The 18,725-nt window shown below is 36.2% G+C and overlaps 1 protein-coding gene across 1 annotated transcript; it reads right to left on the reverse strand.

Moving 5' to 3' along the window:
- Window positions 1–15,722: 15,722 nt before the first annotated feature.
- Window positions 15,723–17,921, reverse strand: LOC128134190 (uncharacterized). Its single transcript, XM_052771670.1, has 5 exons — window positions 17,255–17,921; window positions 16,728–17,099; window positions 16,441–16,465; window positions 16,167–16,330; window positions 15,723–15,784 (listed from the first exon to the last, which is right to left on the reverse strand). Exons 1-5 carry the CDS (start codon window positions 17,919–17,921, stop codon window positions 15,723–15,725), a joined length of 1,290 nt encoding a protein of 429 aa, XP_052627630.1.
- Between the last annotated feature and the right edge of the window lie 804 nt (window positions 17,922–18,725).

Consider the following 18,725-nt stretch of genomic DNA (forward strand, 5'->3'; position numbering starts at 1 on the left):
TTGTGTGTAATTCAATGAGTGGTAGAACAAACATATGAGTCGAAGTTTATCTGTTCCTTCTTGGATTAGAAGCTGATATCTGGGCCCCTCGATGATTTTGTTTTGACCCATGTACCGGGCCCGGTCAGAACTAAGTTGATGTGTTCAATTAAGTTCTATGTCAAACAAATCGGAAATCGGGAAACAAACTGCTGGACAATAAGTAAGACATTGTTCCATGTATTTGTCCGGCTGATATCTAGAACGGAGGATTATATGATCACTTATCTTAAATGGCGTACCATCATCTTCTCAGTTCCGAGAGACCTTGAAAGAGCTACGATTGCCGGTCGGTTCCTGAAGTACTAGAGATATAGTTATTAGACTTATCCAAGTGGGAGACTGTTGGATAAGGTGTCTAAGTCCATAACTATTTCAGGTGTGTACTTGACCCGACCCGGCATGGTCCATTTGGGTTGCATGGCACCATGTAATTGGATAGACTAAATGAGAGAAATAACACTTGGAGATTATTAATATATTATAAGTTCTAATATATTAATAATATTATTTGATTAGTTTGATCAAAGAATTAATTTGGAATTAATTAAGTGATCAAAGGATAACTAATTAAATATATGGGTTGATTATGTAAATCATATATATCTTATATAGTGGGCTAAGAGGCTCCATGGATTATCAAGTTGGGTTCTACCCATAGGATGCTCCATGGATGCTCCATGGGTGTTACAAACCCATGGGTCATGGAAATGAAGAGTCATGACACATTAGGGTTTACATGGTGTAACCCTAGATGTGTCAACACTATATAAGAGTCCCATTCTCCACAAAATTGGCTACACAAGTTGAACACTAAGAAACAAGAGGGCTTAGCCGATTTTGAGAAGTGTGTGTTATCTCAAGAGTCTTTCCAAGAGCATTTGGTGTTGTGTGAAGCATTTGAGGCATCACACTTGGGGTGCTAGGCTCACAAGGTTTCAAGGAACACAAGCAACAACAAGGTAAGTTATTCTATCTATGATTCAAGTTAAAATTGTTCCCATGTATGCTAGATAGGAATATAACCTTGGAATTCAACTTTGCATGATAATTAGACAAACATAGATCCAAGGTTATTAGGGTTGCATGTACACTTAGGAAGTGTTAGAATGCTCAAAACCCATCAATCGGGTACCCATCAGAAGGTCATTTCAATATTAGTTATATATCCTGTGTACATATATAGTCATAAAGGTTCTTCCAGTTTATTCAATACCCTTGGGTAGCAAGGGTATACATCCATGTTAATACGTACCAGTTACATTACTAGTAAGCTACCATATGGGTAGTTTAGGAAGATACTAGAACTGTTACTAGAACGCGATATCATACAATGAGTTAGTTCATTCATGAGTCAATGCTTGCTAGATAGATAGAGAACACACATTATAGCTAGTGCACACAGTACATTACTATACTATTACATAGATACATCTACATGAGTACATTTACATGATTACAGTTACATGATTACATTTACATGATTACCTTAACATGATTACACTTACATGAGTACTTATACATAGATACATCTACATGAGTACATCTACGTAGGTACACCTACATGAGTACATCTACATAGATACATCTACATGAGTACAGTACACTTACATAAGTACGTCTACATAGATAACATATGATGAATTAATAGTACATTTTATATGTATAGATTCTGTTATATAATCCTCATTCTTATCTTCACTTTGTGATACAATCACATAATCGGCGAGATAGATTGGATTTAATATCCTAGTACCAAAGGATACTTGTGGGATTAACCATCCCTAGAATCTATGTTATCTACAAAGGTAAAAGCACATATACGGATGTCAACGGTTGATACCATTACAGGTATACTTTAAGGGACTGACTATTCCTATAACCAACTGTTAGCAACAGAGGTAAATGTACATCTACGGATGTCTTCAGTTGGCACTGTTAATTATGCTGGTACAAAAGGATAACACTTAGGTTATTTATATTATTACCTCCATCTTGTGACTCATTCACATAACTGATGAGGTGAATTATTTGAGTATTCTAGTACCAAAGGATACAAATTCTTATAATAATAATAATAGTAGCATAGTTAAGTCTTGGTAGAAGACTACACTAGAACAGTTAAGTCTCGGTAGAAGACTACATTAGAACAGTTAGGTCTTGGTAAAAGACTACCTTTTATACTAGTAGGAATCATAGGGATTCTAGGGTTTTTCAAACGTTTACAGTTGTTTTACAAACATTTTCATACTTACACGAACTTCCTTTCAAAACATTTTCAAGTCTTTCATTACATGTTTTTCAAATACTTACATACAAATTAAGACACTAAAATACTTATGATCTCACCAGCTTTAAAGCTGATACTCTCTTTCAAAATAACTTGTATCCTCGGGTCAACAGCAGGCAGGTACCGATGCAAGGTTTAGAGAAGATGGAGCTCGTTCAAGACTCATCTTTTATTTTGTTTATACTTTAGTGTCTATTATAATTTGACGGAACACTTGTATTAAAATTATATTATTAATGTAATGGATGATGTTGTTGCTTGTTTACTACTTTTCATTGTTGTGATACTGTAGATGACCTCCTTCGCCCCAGAACGTTTCCGCCGTTCTTGGTTTTGGGGTGTGACAGATTGGTATCAGAGCATTGTTTATAGTGAATTAAGTATATCAACCCATAAAAGATATACCGACTATAAATACAATGGGATTAAAATGATTTTGACCAAGAGTTTATACTTTAAATAGTAAAATATTTAATTTAGTATACGTGCCTGCATTCATACTAAAATCAGTGTCACTAGGAAAGTACAAAAGAATTACGATTGTTGGGCAACATAGGTGGACTTAGAGACATATGGTCAAAACTGGAAAGATATAGCCTGTTCAACTATATTATCCGAGGGTTGACTAGCATGTGCCTAAGTGTAGTTGTGTGGTTGCAACAAGTCTAAAATCTTACCAACAATACCACAATGAGAACAGTAGAACATAACATTAAACTTAAAATACTATAGGGGTATTTGGTGTTACTATAAGTACTTTATAGTTGAGAACTAAAACGGGATCTTCAATACTAAGTTGATAGTTGCTAAGTGGATACACTAAGGCTATATGTAATTAGGATGTTATAGACTTAGAATTTGTGAAAATTTTACTTTACCCCTATTCTGTGTGAATTTGGAGTTAAGGTCACTTATTCGAAGGCCTATCCTGTTTAGATTACATATAACTGGTATGTACTTCACAAATAGCGATGTAACTAATGAATATTTTCTAAATAATTATCTAGATAGTTCTTCTAATAATTATTTTTTTACCCCAAATTCTCGCGTAGATACCATGGCTGGACTCCATCCCCTCGGCAACCAGTATCTTCCGAACGAAGTCATAGCTGGTTGGTTTGGAGAAGAACTAGAGAATGATTATTTTCCTATCCCTTTGGAGAAGAACGAAGTCATAGCTGGTTGGTTTGGAGAAGACCTTTCGGACGACGCTAACTCCAAACCCGAGGTTGAGAACCTATCCCAGGCAGCTCCCGTTCCAATTCCTAGCTCTCGTCTGGCTTTTCATGGCCCGACACCTGAGTGGGTAGAATGCTTGGAAACATGGAGCCAAGGACAAGATCAACCCATGCCATTTAATTGTGACCGAAGCTTCTATGACCTGAACAATGGGGGCTCAGCAGACAGAGTCTTGCCATTCTTGGTCCGCAGAGTGGCCCGAAATGAGATTCAAGGCAGGACAACACTACATCAAATCACAGAAGTTGTCGCCAATGCGAGAATGCATACCCTCCGCACCATTCGTCTAGAAGATGCTCGTGAGAGATCTGAGAGAAACCATGAAACCGTGCTTCAAGCACTGGCTGAATCACGAGTCGAAGTCATAGAGCTTCGAGAACACCAGAGGGTGTACGAAAGACACCTACTTGATGTGGAACGTCAACTGGCTGAACTGAGAGTTCACCAGAGGGATGACCGTCGCCAGTAGTAGATGCCTTACTTTACTTTCCTTGTTAGAAAAGAATTGATTTCTGTCTAAGCCCGATGTGGCATTTTCTATAAAATTATCTTGTACTGTAAGTACTTTTGGTTAGGTCTTTATGCTGTCAAGGACTATCTTCGCTGGATATAATGTAAGACCTTTTTACCAGGTCATTTCCCGAACTTTTACGTCATGAATATCAAAGATTTTGACAGTCGGCTAACTTCTGTGTCATTCTTTATTCAAGTACTCTTATCATACTTTCATTGGAGTCTATCTGAAACCTGCTTTAGTCAAGTCATTGGACTATAGTAATTTAACTCCGGATACATATCCAAGTCTCTTTTAGTGGTTGGATCATGTTATTCACCAACCATCGATACCTCGGCTTGAACGACAAACGTCTTGAGACCATTTTACGAACTTACTCCCACTCAGTACTAGGACTGCATCATAGGGATGTAGGTCAAACCTTCGCGAACATACTTCTACTCTTTACTTGAACAATCGAAGTACATATAGAGTCAACCAGAATCACTCACAAAATCCTTATCTTTCGTATTATAGAATCATGTCGTCATCTGGAAACAATCAGTCGAGCAACAAAACCCCTATCCTCCATATTGACGTCGGTACATTACAAGCTGCAGTAGCAGCTGCTATGACAACTTTCATTACACACATCAACTCAGGCAACACAAGCAAGACTGACAAAGGAGTTGAGAGTTCCAATGGTAGTACCAAACCGGGAAACCAACAAATGGCAACAGTCATGGACTTGCAAAGCCGTAAGACCGAAAGGAAGAGACGATATCGTCAAGCCCAAAAGGAGCGCAAGAGAGCCCAAAGACTTGCCACGCCCCAGCCACAAGTGGCAACTCCTGCAAAACGATTTAGGAAGCAATTTCCAAGGTGGAGTAATGAGGAAGGCACTTGTGTCCACATAACACTGGCTAAACACCACACTCCCGCCACCAATGCTAGTACTAGCTAGTCCTGCCACCAATGCGGAGAGATAGGGCACTTTAAGAAGGATTGCCCTATAGCAAAGAACTCTGGCGTAGACGGGAAGATTCTCAGGATCACAGCTGCAGGAGAACCTGCTCCGAAACCACGTTAATGTAACTTAGGCATGTTGTTGTAGCAGACTTATAAACTATCCAGAACTAGTGCAACTAGACTCTTATCTTTTGCGGGATCCTATCGGTATAAGGATGCCCGTGCTGCGTATACTTGTCTTTTGTAGTATACCTTATTCGCAACAATAGTCTTGTAGTAAATCTAAAGTACTGTAACTCTGTTGATGGTTGCACGGTTGTATTTTGTCTGTAAACGTCTTATGTTCAAATCTAATGTCTTTAAGTTTCAGTATGATTCCGACATTGTCATACGACTCGGTTCAATTTGATCCTCACAAAAACAGCTTCATACGTACATCTCTTTATCAGTAAACGTCTTTTTAGCGAAACCGTCATTTTAGAACACCGAAGTACTCATGCCTGGAGTACCCCATAGTTCTTTTCTTTTCCAAAGAAATCCCCGAAGTACCACTCGTGCAGTACATCAAGTTCAATCCAAGGATTCATACGGTTGATCTATCACTGAGGAATGTATACATAAGGGTAATATATAATCAAGGTTCTACAGGTTTAGAATTGATGATTCCACTTTAACTTCATTTTCCTCGATGGGATGTGAGCTTAAAGAAGAATCAGTTATTCGACTACCTTTTCAATCTTAATTATATACGACTCGTATACACGAGATTGTGATTTGTGAAATTATGTATAAATTCTAATATGAACTTCAGGACGGAGAACTGCCCAAGCCTATGAGTAATCGCATCATCATGTGAACAAACTTAGAACCCAGTATGATTCCTGTAAGCATATCGCCCTACAGTCTAAACACCTACGGAGATGCAAGAACAGTCCGGACAACTTAGCGAATTGCACAGAAATAGAAGTGGAAGACTAGGCTTTCCACCCTGGAGAGCCCCAGTCTTATTCTTCCAGAGGTCGACGGATTGTATCGTATGTACCTCAGATATCGAGGACTCCATCAAGATTTTCCAGTAGAAATCGTTGTCTCTACCTCGCATAGATGAAGTGGTTGAGCAAACGCAAGGAAAGAATTACTTTTAGAAATGGACCTGAGATCCGAATATCACCAGTTTGAGTGTAAGGGAAGGATGTCCTGAAGACTACCCTCCGAACTCAATGCGGACACTTCGAGTCCGTAGTGATACCCCTCGGATAGGACCAATACGCCCGAAGCATTCATGAGTTTAATGAATAGAGTCCGTCTTTCTTACTTGGATCAGTTCGTTATTCTCCCTGTAACGACTTACTTATCTACCCTCATAGTAAGAAGGAACCCGCAGAAACATTACCCTCGGAGATACTTTTCGCAAAGTTCTCTGAACACGAGTTTTGGAATTGAAGAGTCAAAATTTCCTAAGACACACTATTAGTGATGTGGAAATTCTTGAGTACTCTGTCAATTTATCAAAACCATTGAGAATTTGTCGACACCAGAGACGCCGACAGGAATTCGCCAAATTCTAGGTCTTACAGACCTACGGTCATAGATCATCAAGAACTCCTCGCAAATTACAAAAACCCGTACGACTTTAACCCAGCAAGGGGTGGCCCTTGACGGGGAAGATAAGCAAGAGAAAGAACCTTTGGAATTCCAAGTGAGAGACCAAATTCTTTAGGAAATCTCACTCTGGGAATGTCTTAATACGTTGCATAAAGTGTGGAAAGCTAAATCCAAGATAGATAGGACCTCCGAGATTCTTACCAGAATCGGTCCTGAACCTCGCAAACTAGACCTACTCCGCTAACTCAGTAAAGTATATTTACTCTTTGCGTCTCGATCTTGAAACCATGCCTTTCCGTTAGGACCCACGTAAGCATACTCGATGAGATCAAGATTAACGAGATCCTCGCCTTCGTATAGGAACCGTAGTGACCCTCGCCCGAGTAGTCAAGCGGACGAAGCAACGCCGTCGCCATTTAGTGAAGGTTCGTTGGGATACCAATCGAGGACCCAAATTCACTTATGAACACGAGAAACAATCGATTAGGAAGTTTCCCACCTCTTGACTCGATCATTCATACCTACTTCCTTACCTAAATTCTAATTTCAAGACAAAATTCCCTTTAATAGGGGGATGATGTGACAACTCGAAATTTTCATTCGGTCAAACCCTAAAAGTCAATCACTTCGATTTATCGGTCAATTATATTATTACTTATTTTAGCAAATTTAAAGTTCGTTTGATTATTTTAATATTATTCTTTAAACGAACGGGTGAAAGAAAGTGTCGTCTCGGGTTTTGAAATTTAAAAACCGCAAACACCTCGTGTCTTAGAAGTTCACGACCAAACTTTTATGTTTGGGTCGAAAAATCTTCCAAAAAACGCAAACACCTTAAGCATGAGTTTACTCCCCAAAAACTAGTCATTTGTGTTTACTCCCCATTTACCAAAAGAGTAAACCCCCAAAATCCTCTCAAGTATCATCCTAGAAATTATTCAAGATCTTCAATCTAGTAAGTGTTTCTAGCACTTTAAAGTTAGTATATCACTTAATCTAGTGATTGTACATCCTTTAATCCATCCAATTTTGTGTTTTGACTAGTTTTCCAAAAACACCAAGAACACACACTAGTGTTCTTGGACTTTAAGTTCATTTCAAGCTTCCACAATGTAAGTACTTCTATCCTAGAGTCATTTAAAGCTTGATATACATGTTATATCAAATAAAAGTCCCAAGAACACCAAGTTAAAGGTATTCACGGTTTTGGGAGGTCCCAAGACCGTAAACACCAAGAATAGGGCCAAAGTGGTGTGTTAGGGTGCCTAGATGCTTCACAATGCCTTAGGGACTTGTCTAGATTCATCCTTGATGAGTTTATCACACAAAAGCACCAAAATCATACATTTTTATGTTTTTACGGTTTAGGGATCTCCCAAAACCGTAAACACCCCAAATATGTGTAAAAGTCCCATAAATGTCCCACGGTTGTTCCTTATGTCTAAATTTAACCCAGACTATTGCCATGTTTGAGCTAAGGACTTGAAAACCGCCAAATACCAAACTTAGGAGTTTAAGGTAGTAAACTCATGGAGAAATGGTCCTTAGACCGTAAACTCCATTTAGGAGTGTTTTGATGCCACACAACACTTCCTAAGGCTAAATCATGAAGTAGGAATGCCTGGAATAGCTTAGAAGACTTCAAAACAACAAATGGTCAAAAGGTTAGGATTTTACGACCGTAAACTCAAGATTTTACAACCGTAAACTCAAGGGGTGTTGGTCCTTCAGGAGTAAACTCATTTTAAGAGTGTTCCTTGAACCCCAATCATACTAGCCTTTCGCTACAACACTTAGATGCACTCCTTAGCACTTATAACACTTATACAAAGTGTTTGTCATGTCCTAGAGTGTCTTGACTTGTTTATTAGTTGTTTAAAGACTAATTGTTTATATACATATGTCCTCATATGTAATTAGGATCTTTGTGCGTGTCTAAGTCTTCACTCGACACCAAGCACTTATCCGACACTTCCTTCCGATCCACTCGCAACAAGTGAGTTCATACCCCTTAATCAATGTTTTAAATGTTTTTAAATGATTTATGGGGGGATACTAGTAGAATCATGCTACTTATTATGTCAATCACATGTGATTAATAAGCAGCGTTCAAATGATTTACTATTTATTAGCCGTTTTACCAAACAGTTTCCTTCAAATGATTTTCATAAACACTTATATGTTTAAAACTCCTTATTAAACTGTACATTTTACTCTGTATGTTTCATTTCAAACTCATTTACAATTGTGTTTCAAACAAATGTTTCTTTATACTTAAATTGTTTTATCAAACCCATGCTTTCAAACCGTTTTATAGATTGACATCAAGTCGATCTTTTCTTAGATAATAATTATGTTGAAAGGTTTTACAAAACTTATTTTATGCTTATATATTATCAATTGCATGCCTATATATGTATAGTTATATAAGAAATGTTTAAAAGACTTACGAAGGCTATCCACCCTATTTCCTTTTTCGCTTGAGATGTGGTCTGGTGGGATATCGGGTACCAATTCGAAGGTCGTTTCAATATTAGTTATATATCCCGTGTACATATATAAAGGTTCTTCCAGTTCATTCAATACCCTTGGGTAGCAAGGGTATACATCCATGTTAATACGTACCAGTTACATTACTAGTAAGCTACCATATGGGTAGTTTAGGAAGATACTAGAACTATTACTAGAACGTGATATCATACAATGAGTTAGTTCATTCATGAGTCAATGCTTGCTAGATAGATAGAGAACACACATTATAGCTAGTGCACACAGTACATTACTATACTATTACATAGATACATCTACATGAGTACATTTACATGATTACAGTTACATGATTACATTTACATGATTACCTTTACATGATTACACTTACATGAGTACTTATACATAGATACATCTACATGAGTACATCTACATAGGTACACCTACATGAGTACATCTACATGAGTACAGTACACTTACATAAGTACGTATACATAGATAACATATGATGAATTAATAATACATTTTATATGTATAGATTCTGTTATATAATCCTCATTCTTATCTTCACTTTGTGATACAATCACATAATCGGCGAGATAGATTGGATTTAATATCCTAGTACCAAAGGATACTTGTTGGATTAACCATCCCTAGAATCTCTGTTAGCTACAGAGGTAAAAGCACATCTACGGATGTCAACGGTTGATACCATTACAGGTATACTTTAAGGGACTGACTATTCCTATACCCAGCTGTTAGCAACAGAGGTAAATGTACATCTACGGATGTCTTCAGTTGGCACTGTTAATTATCCTAGTACAAAAGGATAACACTTAGGTTATTTATATTATTACCTCCATCTTGTGACTCATTCACATAACTGATGAGGTGAATTATTTGAGTATTCTAGTACCAAAGGATACAAATTCTTATAATAATAATAATAGTAGCATAGTTAAGTCTTGGTAGAAGACTACATTAGAACAGTTAAGTCTCGGTAGAAGACTACATTAGAACAGTTAGGTCTTGGTAAAAGACTGCCTTTTATACTAGTAGAAATCATAGGGATTCTAGGGGTTTTCAAACGTTTACAGTTGTTTTACAAACATTTTCATATTTCCACGAACTTCCTTTCAAAACATTTTCAAGTCTTTCATTACATGTTTTTCAAATACTTACATACAAATTAAGACACTAAAATACTTATGATCTCACCAGCTTTAAAGCTGATACTCTCTTTCAAAATAACTTGTATCCTCAGGTCAACAGCAGACAGGTACCGATGCAAGGTTTAGAGAAGATGGAGCTCGTTCAAGACTCATCTTTTATTTTGTTTATACTTTAGTGTCTATTATAATTTGACAGAACACTTGTATTAAAATTATATTATTAATGCAATGGATGATGTTGTTGCTTGTTTACTACTTTTCATTTTTGTGATACTGTGCATGACGTCCTCCGCCCCAGAACGTTTCCGCCGTTCTTGGTTTTGGAATGTGACAAGAACTTCCTGAACACTACACCAGCTGCTACCCTCATTTCAATCTAGTTTCCTTGCACCTACATATGTCGAATTTAGGGGTGTTTGGCTTAGATTTTTAGAGGCCAAAAGATCTTTTTGGAAAAGTTACAAAAAGTCAGGTTTTCCTGACTTTTCCAAGAAGTTGATTTTCCTTCTTTGTAAAATCCAAAAGTAGCTTTTTGAAGTCTTTTGCCAAACATCTTTTGCCTAAGTTTTTTTCTAAAAGGACTTTTGGCCATTCAAAAGCTAAGCCTAACACCCCCTTAACAAACCCAATCACCTATCTGAACATGTTGATCAAGCTCCATTGGTTTATAGTCAAAATAAAAAGAGAAAGAAAAAGAAACCTATAAAGCTGTCGGTCATGGCGCCCTCCTCCTCCTTCTATGTCTTTCACCGTCGTCTAGCACCACCTAAACACCCCAGTTAATGATTTCCAATCGGCAGCAACCTAATTATCAAACGTCACTCCACCATTGACGGTTGTTGCTGTTGTTCCGTTGACTTATGCGGTCGGCGACGAGAATGGAGCACGAGGACTCGCCGGAGACTAATCGTTGCTACGATTGATCGTCGAAGAAACCCACACCCTTCCACCTTCGTACTTCCTGTTGATCAAACAACTCAAAAAAACAAAACCCCCGGATGTTGTTCCAGTTCCGATCCACACCTCCATCTTCCCTTTGTGTTACCTGCCAAAATCAGAAGAGAAAAGGCGACGAGTAACAGTCGGAGCCGCCTCTCGCCACCATTGTTGTCGACCATAGCCTCTCCCATCGACCTTGCTGCCGTTTTCTTGGCTCACTGCCGGCGGAGATTAAAGCAATCCAAATGAGGCTCTCTGGAGTTCGATTCCTCCTCCCAACCTACCAGCCATTGTCGGAGATTGGACCCTTCTCGTGGTTCCGTTTGTTCGTCGCTCCCTCTGTTCCTATACTCGATTTGACGAACCAATGAAGATGATGAGGCGTCAAATCCCTTGTACCCCAAACCTTGTATCAGATTGACAGAAACAGTCCCTTTAATTAAAACTTTAAATCAGGAAATCATCCCCTGACATAAATCTTTTCAAAGCAGGTCCCAAATGATTTAAACATTTTAAAAACAACCCTTTTGGATATAATTCATTACAAATTAGTCCCTTGTGTAAAATAAATTGCAAAACAGCCTTTTCCTTCAAATATAAAATATTTGAAAACGAGCCCCTTTAGTTTAAAACATTACCAAATAAACCCTGAACCGTTTAAAAGTCCGAGAACAAACCATTCACGAAGAGCTTCACCAAAAGAACCGGGATTGGGATCACGCTTCGAATGTGAGTTTCTACGACCCCTCTTTTACTATTTTAATATTTTGGGGGAGAATATATATGTGTCTATTAAAGTTTGATGATTTTCAAGTTTTATATACAAAATAGCATCATACTTTATTATTGGTCAAAAGTTTATGATATAGCAATCTAAAAATGTGATAAATCACCAATAAATCTATTAAGTTAAAATAGATTGTTAAAAGATGATATATTTATACTATACGTAAGATATAAATATAGATATTGAGAAAATTCTTAAGATTATAAGTAGATTGCTATAATAACACATGTTGATATTATAAGTCACACGAATGATGATTGTGTATGTATAAGTTAAAGTATTTCATGGCAACACGAAAAAGTATCAAAATGACCAAAACTTATTATTCATGTATATAGCGAAAGTACATTGTCATAATTGATGGAATGATTAAATTTATGAAATTATATGATTATTAGTTAAAATTATATGATTTAACTTTTAATACATATATAAGGTTATGTATAAATGAAGTGAGAATTTATTAATATATTTTTGTATTAATTATAACAACATAACTTCGTTATACTAAGTTATTTATTCTTATCACAATAAATAACATGATCGACTTCACAACTTAAGAGTCACTATTTACGAAATAAATACTTGTCAAGTATTGTATTTAAAGACTTTATCTTTATCCCAAATTAAATGTATTAAAATTATTCTCGCATAATTCATATAAAATATGGGGAATATAGAACTACGGTCGATCCAAACTTGGATAAATTCAAAAATTAGCTATTATGCTAATACAACATTGAAACCGTATCTAATATGATAAATTCTTGAAGTTATGAGAATTTCAGTTATCGTTTTCCTAAACGGTGAATAATGTTACATATCCAGTGAATTTAGAATGGAATATATAGGTTCATTATACCTATTGTATGTAGGTTCATCATACCTACCCCATGTATTTCGTATAGGTTCATCATACCTATTCCATGTAGGTTCATCATACCTACTCCATGTATTTTGTATAGGTTCATCATACCTATTTCATGCAGGTTCATCATACCTACTTCATATATTCCATATAGGTTCATCATACCTATTCTGAATACCATATCCAATACGTTTGAGTTTCCATTATAAACTATTCTGGGTTTTGCGAAAGCTAAGATCTCAATACTTAGTAGAAACTCTCCAATATATAACTGTTAATCCTCGAGGGAACGACTAACGTCGGGTGTAAGTATCATATTATTGATTTTATACGGTACGACCGCCCGCCTGGAGTTGCTAGCTACAACTACATCTGACGAGATGAATTTTGGTGCTGACGTTAGCATTATCGAAACATTACCACGTGTTACAACGAGGTGAATGACTTTAGCATGCGCGCCTTATTATGGTGTCGGTGCATTAATAAAGTATAGTGTGACGAGTTCGGTTATGATTTCATTATAAAATCCCAGTTTTGTTTCGTTATCGTATAGAATCGATATTGGATTTATACGAGGTTTATGTTCACTCATTCCAGTTGTAAGAAACTGTATTCAGTGGGATAGCTTGTGACTCAAAGCAATAAGTGTCAGTACCAAGAATTAAGTCAGATAACAATTAATTAATATCATGACACGGCTCTGACAAGATTTATTAAATTACATAAAATAAGTTATTTATATAAACCATTTGTTTTTATAAGAAAACACAATATTTATGTGGGAGGAGTTTACCCCACCGGCTAAGTGTCGGTTTTCAAATTAAGTCAGATAATACTTAATTACTGTCATGACGCGATTTTACAAAGTTCATAAATTCAATACTTATGATTTTTTTTATAAATGATACAAATTCTTGTATAAGGTTTCAAGAGTAAAGTTGGTTATTTTATGTTCTCACAAAGGGTAACATTTCTTATTTTTATATAATTTGATATTCAAAATCTTTATATAAAAATGCATTTTGATATAAGTCTGAATTACTTATATGTATTTTCCAACATTTGTACATTTGGATTTGAACAAAGGGTATTTATGAATGAGTCATAACACAATGTTATAACCCAATTATTTTATACTTTTAATAGAAAAGTATGTATTTATAAAAGCTGGTCAACCAGGTAAATTTTATTAAACACTTTTGGGTATAAAAATACTTTGTTTCAAAACTTGTAGAACTCACCAACAATTTTATTGACATATTTTAATGCATGTATTCTCAGGTTATTTAGCAGGTCGGAAGTGTTCGCTCAGAAGACTCTCCGTTAGTTATATTATATCTTTGTAAACGCCGGATTGTCAGACGTGTGTCATGATTTAGCAATAGTCATTGTTAATGTAATTTCTATTTCGGTAATAATAGAAGATTATATTTGTATTGTTCAATGTATGTTTAATAACTGTGATTCCTGATTTACGTCGCGCACCTCGGCGTTTCCGCCGGCGCCCGAGGGTGTGACACAAAGCTTTGATGAGCATTGTTTAATTCCTGAGTTCCACAATAGAAGACTATGCAATTTAAGCAAATCTTTGATGAGCATTTTGTGATTCTTGAGTTCCACAATAGAACTCTATGCAATTTAAGCTATGCTTTGATGAGCATTGTTTCATTGTTGTGTTCCACAATAGAAGTCTACACAATTTAGCAAAGCTTTGATGAGCATTTTTTCATTCTTGAGGTTCCCCTTAGAAGTTTATGTCATTTAGCAAAGCTTTGATGAGAATATTTTAATTCTTGAGTTCCACAATAAAAGTCTATGCAATTTAAGCAAAGCTTTGATGAGCATTGTTTCATTCTTGCGTTCCACATTAGAAGTCTATGTAATTTAGCAAAGCTATAATGAGCATTGTTGAATTCTTGAGTTCCACCATAGAAGTGTACGTAATTTAAGCAAATCTTTGATGAGCATTATTTCATTCTTGAGTTCCACATTAGAAGTCTATGCAATTTAGCAAAGTTTTGATGAGCATTGTTTAATTCTTGAGTTCCATAATAGAAGTAGTCTTCGTAATATAGCAAAGGTTTGATGAGCATTGTTTAATTCTTGAGTTTCACAATAAATGTCTATGCAATTTAAGCAAAGCTTTGATGAGCATTGTTTCATCCTTGAGTTCCACATTAGAAGTCTACGCAATTTAACAAAGATTTGATGAGCATTGTTTAATTATAGAGTTCCACAATAGAAGTAGTCTTCGCAATTTAGCAAAGGTTTGATGAGCATTGTTCTATTCTTGAGTTCCACAATCGAAGTCTATGCAAGTTAAGCAAAGCTTTGATGAGCATTTTTTTCATTCTTTTTTTTAAAGAGACAAAGCTCAGCAAACTTTATTAAAAAGAATAAAAGAATACAACATCAAAAAGTTCAAACAAAATACAAAAATAACCACCCTATCCATAACCAACTACAAAACCACTTTCTAATAACTAGAAATAAACACCCACAAACCCAATAATCCCTAAAATCCTTAAAGGTAGCCTAAAGACTTATTGAAAGAGGGAAAAAAGGTAACTTCACCCCCTTGCACCACCCAAAACCCCAAAAAACATAATATCCAAAGCAAGGGGTAATGCCCTTAAAAAAATCCTTAGTCCATAAGCTAACCTTTAAGAAAAAACCCCGCAATCCCATAACCCACATAACACAATACACAAAGTAAGACCAATAAAAGATAACAAAAATAAACATCTCAAAAGAGTAATAACAAATAAACCCCACGAAATAGCCCTTCCCTAATCTTCTGTCCCTTTCCATATTCTCCATCCTCCTCATAGTCTTCAACAAGGAATCCTCCAACTTCTTGCAGCTATTGCCCAACACCATCCATTGCACCACCATTCTGCACCATAAACACAAAACGAAACACAACAAAATAACACCAAACCACCAGCGAATCAGATTAAGTTTCATACTAGACATAGCATCAATCTCTTGTCTAGGATTCTCTCTTTGGGTAATCTCAATTAAGATCATATCCAAACAGAAAATCCCATAGGTACAAGTCACATGATTTGAGAGTAAACTCTCCAACCAGTAACATATTCTGTCAATTCCTTTGTTTAAACATTTATTCCATAAATACCCCCACCTAATTTCAGCAATAAGATCACCTCCATTAAACTTTCTCCATTGCCAATCCCAAAACCAAAACCCATCAATCAACATTTTAGCAAACCAGAAAAGGACATCCACTACTTAAACTTTATCCATTCAAGAAATACCCCAGGTCATATAAATCTTATTATTAAACATTTTAGCCCTTTTCCTCAAACCCAACAGCTTTAACCGAATTTCATTTTCAATACAAGCAATCACCCCCTCAACCGAATTTCTTCTAAAACTAAAAAGTCTAGAGTTTCTCTCCCTCCAAATATGAGCAACACAGCTAGCAAACATACATTTAATAATCAAATTCTCAACAGACTTTAAATTAAGCAAACTGCATAACTTTAAAATCAAATCATTCCAGTCATCCGCCAACAAATTAATACCCACCTTATTGCAGAAATACCTCCAAATTCTGATGGTATAATCACAATTAAAGAACAAATGATTATGAGAATCAGGCACAATTTCATAGAACGGACAAAGTAATTTACCATTCACTTCCCATCCTTTAACACGATCCTGAGTTTTTAATCCTTTCAAAATGGCCATCCACAAAATAAACGAGTTGCGAGGAATGCAATTAGAAAACCAAACAATATCATGCCAAAGAACTTTATCTCCAAAATTATTAATATCACACCACACCTATTTACAAGAAAATTTTTTACACATACCCTTCTTATCCCTCCATCCTGCAACATCCCTTAAATTATGATCAATACAAAACATAGGAGCATCCTTCAATCCAGGGAACTTGTTAACCCATTCAACCGACCAAGAATAAGTATCATAGTCAAGAACATCACTGACCAAAGAAGAATCACTAAACCCATTACTAACCCATTCTCTTTTAGAAATAATTAAACCAAGAATACCTAATGGATGCCACCAATCATGCCATAGAGAAGAATTCCTCCCATTTCCCACACACGAAACAATATGGGGCCTGACAATTTTCCTCACCTCCAGAAACCTCTTCCAAGTCCAACTCATACTTTTTTTCTGCAAAATATCCCAAAAATTTCTGTTACTCTCACCCATTGCACCTACAAAGAATTTTTGTTACTAATCACATTCCACACATGTTTAGCAAGCAAAGCATCATTCCATTTCCTTAAATTCTTAACTCCCAGACCCCCATACTCCTTAGGCTTGCAAATATCATTCCAACTGACTTTAACTTTCCCTTAGATTATCTCACCATTCGCCCACAAGAAACTTCTGCACATCTTTTCAATCTCATTAATAGTAACAATGGGAATTTTAAAGATCGAAGCCCAATAAACATGAATGGATGTTAAAACAGAGTTAATGAGCTGCAACCTACCAGCAAACGACAAAGTCTTACATTTCCAATTGAAAATTCTCAACTTAATTTTCACAATCAGCTTTTTACAATCTCTGTCAAACAGCTTAGTGACACACATAGGCACACCCAAATATTTAAACGGGAATCTCCCAACATCAAAAGGAAGGATACCCAAGATAATCCTTCTCACATAAGGCTTAACACAACTAAAATAAATCTGGCTTTTTTCCATACTCACCTTCAGCCCTAAAACTTTTTTGAATTCATCAAGAGCATCTCTTATAATTCTAACCAAATTCCCATTACCATAAGAGAAAACCAACAGATCATCAGCAAAGCATAGATGGGAAATATTGAGGGCCATACATTTACTATGAAACTTAAAATTCTGGCCATCTTCAATTTTCTTCAAAAAGATGATATTAAACACCTCTATAACTATAGTAAATAGGTAAGGAGATAAAGGATCACCCTGCCTAAGACCCCTCTTTCCTTCAAAATACCCATGATCTTCACCATTAAAATTAAGCATGAACCACGGCGAAGAAACACAAGCCATAATCCACTGAACCATAACTGGGTGAAACCCAAACCCCTGCAGAACTCGATTAAGAAAATTCCAATCCACCGTATCATAAGCCTTTTGAATATCAATTTTTATGGTGCATTTAGGAACTCCCCTCTTTTTTTATACCCCACCATCAACTCCTGAGCAAGGAGAATATTATCCAAAATAGATCTTCCTGGAATGAATGCTGATTGATTCTTGCTAACAATATCACCTAAACAATTTCTGATTCTGTTCACTATAATCTTACTGATACATTTATAAAAAGTATTACAGCAAGCTATAGGACGGAAATCAGAAACTTTCCTTGGAACCTCCACTTTAAGAACCAAAACAATTCTTGTAGCATTGATCCCCTTCAACAATTTACCAGTCCAAAAGAATTCCCTCACAGCCTTACACACCTCCGAACCAACTATGTTCCAAGAACTTTTAAAATTTTTTGAGAAATACCTATCAGGACCAGGGGCACGATTGTCATCTATATCAAACATTGCAGCTTTGATCTCATCATCAGTAACCACTCTAATCATATTAACAGCCACCCTTCTATCCAATTTTTTATGAAAAAAATCATCATTTAATCCCGACAACTCAGTAACATCTTTACAACCCACAAACTTATTAAAATGAGAAACAAACTTATCCTTCATAGCCTTCCCACTAACCCATCTTCCATCTTCATCAAGGACCATCTGAATACGATTGTTATTACCCCTACTCTTCACAATTCTATGAAAAAATTTAGAATTATTGTCCCCTTCCTGTAACCATTTAATCTTAGCATGCTGGGCA

Source organism: Lactuca sativa, chromosome 5 (assembly GCF_002870075.4).
Source record: "Lactuca sativa cultivar Salinas chromosome 5, Lsat_Salinas_v11, whole genome shotgun sequence".
Classification (NCBI taxonomy): Eukaryota; Viridiplantae; Streptophyta; class Magnoliopsida; order Asterales; family Asteraceae; genus Lactuca; species Lactuca sativa.

Bases quoted from the DNA above. Each gene is read 5' to 3' on its own strand.
- LOC128134190 (XM_052771670.1), bottom strand. From the start codon at position 17,921: ATGGCTTGTGTTTCTTCGCCGTGGTTCATGCTTAATTTTAATGGTGAA. The intron at 17,100-17,254 runs GTGAGATAATCT...AATTCTTTGTAG, and splicing joins AAGTTTCTTGTGGGCGAATG to GTGCAATGGGTGAGAGTAAC. The intron at 16,331-16,440 runs GTGGGTATTAAT...TATGTTTGCTAG, and splicing joins GGAGGTATTTCTGCAATAAG to CTGTGTTGCTCATATTTGGA.